This window comes from Bidens hawaiensis, unplaced genomic scaffold, assembly GCF_021521415.1.
Source record: "Bidens hawaiensis isolate Kalapana, Puna unplaced genomic scaffold, B.hawaiensis_p1.1 tig00041779_1, whole genome shotgun sequence".
Taxonomy (NCBI): Eukaryota; Viridiplantae; Streptophyta; class Magnoliopsida; order Asterales; family Asteraceae; genus Bidens; species Bidens hawaiensis.
The window spans coordinates 82-7,235 of record NW_027505741.1 but is presented as its reverse complement, the minus strand read 5'-3'; the positions used below and the strand labels follow the sequence as shown (position 1 = coordinate 7,235).

The 7,154-nt window shown below is 32.3% G+C and overlaps 1 protein-coding gene and 1 pseudogene across 1 annotated transcript; both read right to left on the bottom strand.

Moving 5' to 3' along the window:
• Positions 1–814: 814 nt before the first annotated feature.
• LOC143615062 (F-box protein At5g07610-like) lies at positions 815–2,276 on the bottom strand. The gene has a single exon (XM_077088308.1). It carries the CDS (start codon positions 2,198–2,200, stop codon positions 995–997), a length of 1,206 nt encoding a protein of 401 aa, XP_076944423.1. The 5' UTR covers positions 2,201–2,276; the 3' UTR covers positions 815–994.
• Positions 2,277–5,332: 3,056 nt separating this feature from the next.
• Positions 5,333–6,557, bottom strand: LOC143615064 (F-box protein At5g07610-like; annotated as a pseudogene).
• Positions 6,558–7,154: the final 597 nt, after the last annotated feature.

The window sequence follows — 7,154 nt, the reverse complement described above, 5'->3', positions numbered from 1 at the left end:
GGACAAATCCATTACAACTCGGGATAGTTGCAACTTGCTTGGTGGTGGGATTTAATACGCAATATTTATGAGGATCGCTACTATGGCAAAGAAATAATCCATTACAAGATTGCACGATGCGTTCACAAATAAAAGGAGCGTTCCGTTTCGGTCTTGAGGATCAAACGGAACATATATTCCTCTAGCAAAAAAACCTGGAGATTTTGAAAGTTTGTCATACCGGTTGATGAAACGACTGTCAGTCAAAAGCCATAGCCAGTGTTTGGAAACAGATTTGAAACGAAGGACGGAGGCAATAGGGAGGCGGAGAAGGATTTCGGTTAAAAGGTCATCGTTAGAACCAATAGCAGCTCCTGATTCAGTAGATTGATGATCGGAATCATTCATGGAAGCCTGCGAGAAGCCGGTCTTCTTGATTTTGCCTCCTCTTGTATTAACCATGATTTGGAGATCGTAGGGTTTAATTCGTAGGCCAAAAGTGAATATATATTGGAATGAATAAGAGGAGGTGGGCTGGATCATATTTGACTTCACGTAACTTTTGGTTTAATTAATTACTTGTTCCTTAAGTAAACTTATTACTTCAATACCAAGTATTATTAATTTATTATTATTCATAAGAAAAGTATTTTTTAAAATTTTTTTTATGAGGTATGAGTATGACTAATTAATGTGTGATATGTGATGAAATCATGAAAACTAAATGTTTAAATGTTATGTAAAATGTGTCTAAAAATGTTTAAATGTTTCGCTTTGTTGCTTTTGGTTCATTAATGTTGTTTAGAATTATTCGGTGATTGGGTCTATATTGCTTTTGAGCCCACACTCAAGGGTTTAGTGGTTCACCCATAACACATTAGTACGATACTTCGGATAACAAATTTCAAATGTAAAACAGAAATATAAAAGGTTTTTGAATTACATGTAATTATTCTAATTTAATTAGTCAATATCAACTAAAATTTAATAAAGCACGTCTAGTAACGAAAAAAATCTAGAACGAAGACAAGTTTGTGATATAGCGATGAACATCATGCCATTCATAATGAAAGACGCAAGGGAAACTAAATATCTGCTCAAAGGCCTTGTGATAAAGATTGTACTTTACCATTTTCCCAGGAGTTATCACCACCATAAATGTATCTTCTTCTTCACCTTTTACCACATCAAGAACTGAGAAATCATAACCGAATGGGTTTTTCATCTTTGGGAAAGCATGCGGAAGTTCATCAAGTTGAACTTGATACTTGACAAACCAACCCGAATGATCACTCAACATCTCATTCACGTTGAAGTGTAAACGGTTATCTGTTCGATCATTATTCACTATTAAATGCAGATGACCTCTAGATTCCCCAAAGTACATAGTGAATGCTCCGGGGGACGTCATCTCCACCGGCAAGGGGAAGGTTTGCAACTGTTCAGCCTCGATTTCAAAATACAGGTGATTTTTGTCACAAGGATCATGATCCCAGTGAATAGCTCCGTTCCAGTATACTCCATACCTAGAGGAAGAAAAATATACATAGAATGATTCAACTGAAATCCTCCATTTCCCTGTATCAGATGAGTAGATTTGAATTTGATGCTTGGGATTGGGGTAGGACTTTAAACAACAAACACAAACAATTTTGTAATGAACACAATCTGTTTGGTGAAATGCCAGACCCATGAAACAGATAGTTCTACAAATATTGTCACCTTCCGGGAGCGATGGGATGATTCCAGATTGTTTGGTGGTGGGATTGAATACGTAATATTTACAATTACCCATGTCTCCTTGTTGGCTACAACAAAGCAGTAATCCATTACAAGATTGCATGATTTTGATATCTCGAAGATCAAAGTACAAGTTGAGACTACAAAAAGGAGGAGGGCTAGGGTTTTTAACATCAAACGGAATAAATTTACTGGGAATATAAAAGGCGGGAATAAAAAAACCAGGGGTTTTTGAAAGGCTATCATACAAGAGGGTGAAATGCTTATCACCCAAAAGCCATAGCCAATGTTTACACACAGATTTGAAGCGAAAGATGGAAGTGACTGGGAGCCGTAGAAGGATTTCGGTTAAAAGATCATCACTGGAACCGACCAAAGCTCCGGACTGAGTTGGTTGATAATCGGAAGCTTCTATGGAAGCCTGTGAGAAATAAGTTTGTATGAAGTTTAGGGTTTCCTTGATTTTGGCTATAAGGTCCATTTATTGGGAGTGAGAAATATACAAATGACACTCTTTCTTATCAGATTTCAATATTTAGGGTGTGAGATTACCCCATATATATATATATATATATATATATATATATATATATATATATATATAGGTTTAAGTTCAAGAAAGAAATCAAATTATTGCAAGAAATGAGAGAAATGAATATGAGCCACTAGTTTTATTTTAAGATATAAATGCAACAATAAATGCACTATCTCTCTCCAATTAATACAATTAATATAATCATAATAAATTTCTCTCTAATTAATATATCTAACTAATTTAGCTATAATAATTAAAAAGATAAAAACACTACTTTATTTTATTTTTTATTTACACATTTTTCATTTTATTCAACATAAATATAATTTATTTATATAATGCTATTCTTTATATTAAAAAAATAATTTCCACTCAATTTATTAGCATGTTTTTTAATACTAAATATCAAAATATAATATATATAATTTTTCAATTGATACGCCTAGAAAAATTATTGTCATAAATAATAATAAAAAAATATCATACAAATGTGTCAATTAAATGTAAACAATAAATATACAACCTACACAAAGTTATATAACCTACACTTGTTTTGTGCGATAATAACGTACAACATATAAAAAGCATACAACTTACATATGTAATTCGACATCAACAATTATATAAACTACACAAATATACATATATCCTACACATGCGTAGGTTATATGTTTTTCGTATGTAGGTTATATGTTTTTTATTCTTAGAACAAGTGTAAGTTATATGTTTTTGTGTATATTGTATATTATTTATTGATATTTAATGCAAACATGTGTAAGATAGTTATTTGTATTATTCATCACAATGTAACTACGTGTTGATGGATATTTGATATGTTTAGTTTGAATAAATTGGTTTTGAATAAAAAGAAATTAATGTATGAATAAATTGTATTTGTGTAAGATAAAATTTCCGTGCGTAGGTTATATGTTTTTTGTGTGCAGGTTATATGTTTTTGTGTGCGTGTGTATTTCATTGATAATAAATTTTATGTGCAGGTTATATGTTTTTCGTGTGTAGGTCATATGTTGTCTTATTCTTAGAACAAATGTAGATTATACGTTTTTGTGTAGGTTGTATATTTTTTGTTGATTTTTAATGCAAACACATGTAAAATAGTTTTTTGGTATTATTCATTATAATGCAAGTATGTTTTGATAGATATTAATATATTGAGTTGGAAGAAATTAGTTTTGGATAGAAAATTTTTTTAATGTATGAATAAATAATACTTGTGTAGGATAAAAATTTAAGACACAAAAAATAAGTTATAAAAATAAATGAGTTCTTAATATTTTTCAATTATAATAATTTAATTAGTTATATTAATTAAGTAGATAAGTATTATGGTTTATTAGTTATATTAATTGAACAAAGAGAATTATTAATACTTTCTTTATTTAGCTTTAAGCATTTAAAACTTAAAACAAAACTAGTGGCCCATATTCATTTATTGCAATAATATTATTTCTCTCTTGAACCATCCCATATATATATATATATATACATGCAATTGATTTCAGAAACAATTAATTAATTTAAAACTTGAACTTGTTATATGAAATAAACAATCATGTGCGTGTTAAGAATGACCATCACTAAGTTGAAATTTGTACACTGATTTCTCTATTCTACTTTCATTTTTCTTCTCACATATGGACTGTTAATTTGTTATACATGTGGACTGTTTGTACCGACATTTATAGCGTTAGTAGGGTTGGTAACTTAAGCTTTATAGGATGTATCCTAACCGTTTGAAGTATATGCTTAAGTATGTTTGTACTCTTAGGATCCCAAGTTTTAATATCTTTAAAGTTGTGGAAAAAAGTTGTATGTATTCTTATTTATAATATTATATTCAAGTTTAGCTAAGCCTAATTGAAATGAACCCAATTCTAGTTCAGTCCAGCTAGCATTACTACAAGACTACAGCCCCACGTGATGATCGAATTCTAATGTGCTCCTTAAAATTATTTTTAACAAAACTGAAGCAAATTAAACAGCCCATTGTCCAGTTTGTTCATTGTCACCCAACCGCTCTATGCCTATAAAATCAATATAAACAGCCCAAATTTGAAATTTGTTATTCTACAAAGGGGACAAAAATGAAAAGCATGAGAAGAATTTATAGCAAAAAAACACACCTAAAAGATAATGAAAAATTAATAAAAAAATCATAACTTAAAATTTAATAAAAAAACAAAATATTGTAAAAACACAAAAATGTTTTCGTCTTTCTCGTTCACAAAAAAAGACTCGAAAAAGACACAATGTATAGAAAAAAAGATCATCGTGTCTTTTTTATTTATCAATGTGTTTTTTCTTATTTTCTTCGTTGATTGTTTCTTTTTTTTCTATACCTAAATGATGAATCGGATAGAAACATCATTAAACAACCAATTGCTTACAACTAAGTATAGTCGCATGGATTTACACATTAATTATCGTATTTCTTACATCGTCAACTGGCCTGATTATCCAAATTTGATGAGTTCGACCTCACATAATCAGAATCCGTGTGAGAAAAACTGAGTTACCCTTGAACTACACTACTTCCAATAATCCTGTGTGGATAAAATGAATCTTGAAACTTTCAAGAAATAAAAGTATAAATGCATTATTTAAAATTTAAAACAAAACGACAGATACAACAGCATGTTGGTTTCAAATTGGCAACAGAACAGAACATAAATAACAAGACATAGATAAAATGCTAAATTTACTTTTGATGACATAGATAACAAGACAAAAAAACAAAAACGCCCGGGTTTCAGACAAGTTGAAGAAGCCAGAAATGACTTGTCGCAATGTCGCCCCATGGAAATACTGTTCCAATCATATTAAGGTTCGAATGCAAAGAACACCACAACAAAATTGTGTGCAACAAAACTAAATGAACTGTAAACAAACCATAAGAAACTTACCAATGTTGATTTCGTGTTGTTACTGCTGAACTATCATAGCTCAAAAATTATGGAAAATCAAAATGTTGCAAAGAGCTACTTTCAAATGTAAGAAAGAAATGGATAAGGTTTTCTCTCATAGAACTAAATATCCAAATTAAACTAGTCAGTGTCAACTAATTTTTTAAAACACGCCTTAATTAATAACGAAAAATATCTAGAAAGAAGAATAAGTTGTGATATGCCGATGAGCTTCATACCATCCGAAACATAAGTCCCTGCGGAAACTGAATATCTGCTGAAAACTCTTGCGATAAACATTGTACTTTATTATTTTCTTGAATATTTTCAATACCAAGAATGTATCTTCTTCTTTTTCACCTCGAACAACATCAATGACTTCAACATAATAATAAAAACCTGGTACACAGAAGACCAACTCCGGAAAAGCAGCCGGAAATTCATCAAGTTGTACGTGATGCTTGACAAACCACCCCGAATGATCGCTCAACATCTCATATACGTTGAAGTGTAAAGCGGCGTCTACGCCACGATTAGTCACTATTAAATGCAAATGACCTCTAGATTCCCCAAAGTACCTTGTGGATGTTTCGGAAGGAGTCATCTCCACCGGAAAGGGGAATGCTCGCAATTGTTCAGCCTCGATTTTAAAGTACAAGTGGGTCTCATAACCAGGAGGCCAGTGAATAGCTCCATTCCAGTAAACAAATCCTTTGCTAAAGAGCATAACATGTGCGGAAAAAGATTCATTAAAAATCTTCCATTTCCCTGTATCAGATGAGTAGATTCGAATACGAAACCGGTGCGGACTAGAGTCTACACTGCGAATACAAACAACTTTGTAGTGAGCACATTCAGTATGATGAAATGCCAGAGCCATGAAATGGTAATTAAGTTCCACTAGCACTGTCACCTTCCGGGACGGATGGGATGATTGCAAATTGCTTAGTGCTGGGATTGAATACATAATACTTCCAATCACTTTCGTATCCCTGTTTGCTACAACAAAGCAGTAATCCATTACAAGATTGCATGATTTTGATACCACAAGGATCAAAGCATACATCACGGCGACGAAAAGGACGTGAACCAGGGTTTTCAACATCAGACGGAATATACATATCGTGAAAAAAAAGACGATGAGATTTCGAAAGGCTGTCATACAAGAGGGTGAAATGCCTACCACTCAAAAGCCATCGCCAGTGTTTACAAACAGATTTGAATCGAAAAATGGATTTAACAGGCTCACGGAGAAAGATTTCTGTTAACAGGTCATCGTTAGAACCAACCAAAGCTCCGGACTGAGTCGGTTGTTGATCCGAGAAGCAGGTTTTTATGAAGTTTAACAGGTCATCGTTAGGGTTTCCTTGATTTTGTCTCTAATGTTCACCATTTTTGGGAGTGATAAATAGGTTTGATATGGGTTGTGTAACATGCCTACAGTTTCTTTTATGATATTAATTCCCTTCATAAACAATAAATTAAAAACTTGAAGCAAACACATATATAAGTGTGTGATTGATTTTCATGGAGCATGATAATATGAATTATCATAATAGAAAATGATAAGTAAAGTAGAAGTATGATCCATGCCAAAGTAAGAACTAACTACATAAGATATCCAAAGATGGGAATGTTGTTAATTTCGGGTTATGAAATTAGTATTATAGCATACAGGTGGATATGATTACACAATGATTCCTCAAGGTGTCCAAAATGCACGAATCCAATCAACCCGACCTAAACCGGCATAAGCTAATTACGCTATGGTTAAATAAGGTCAAAAAGTATTAATCGGGTTATTTAGGTTACCCGAATTATTATTACTATGGTCAGGTTTCGGGTTTGTGGGTTAACTCGAATAACCCAATAGTTAACTTAAGCAGCCTAGCCTGCAGTGCATCATACCTATGTTGTATTAATGGTATCAGAGCATGCCTCCATCAAGAATCCTTGAATCAATCCTACCAGCTTAC

Coding starts and splice junctions, on each gene's coding strand:
- LOC143615062 (XM_077088308.1), bottom strand. CDS start 2,200: ATGGACCTTATAGCCAAAATCAAGGAAACCCTAAACTTCATACAAACT.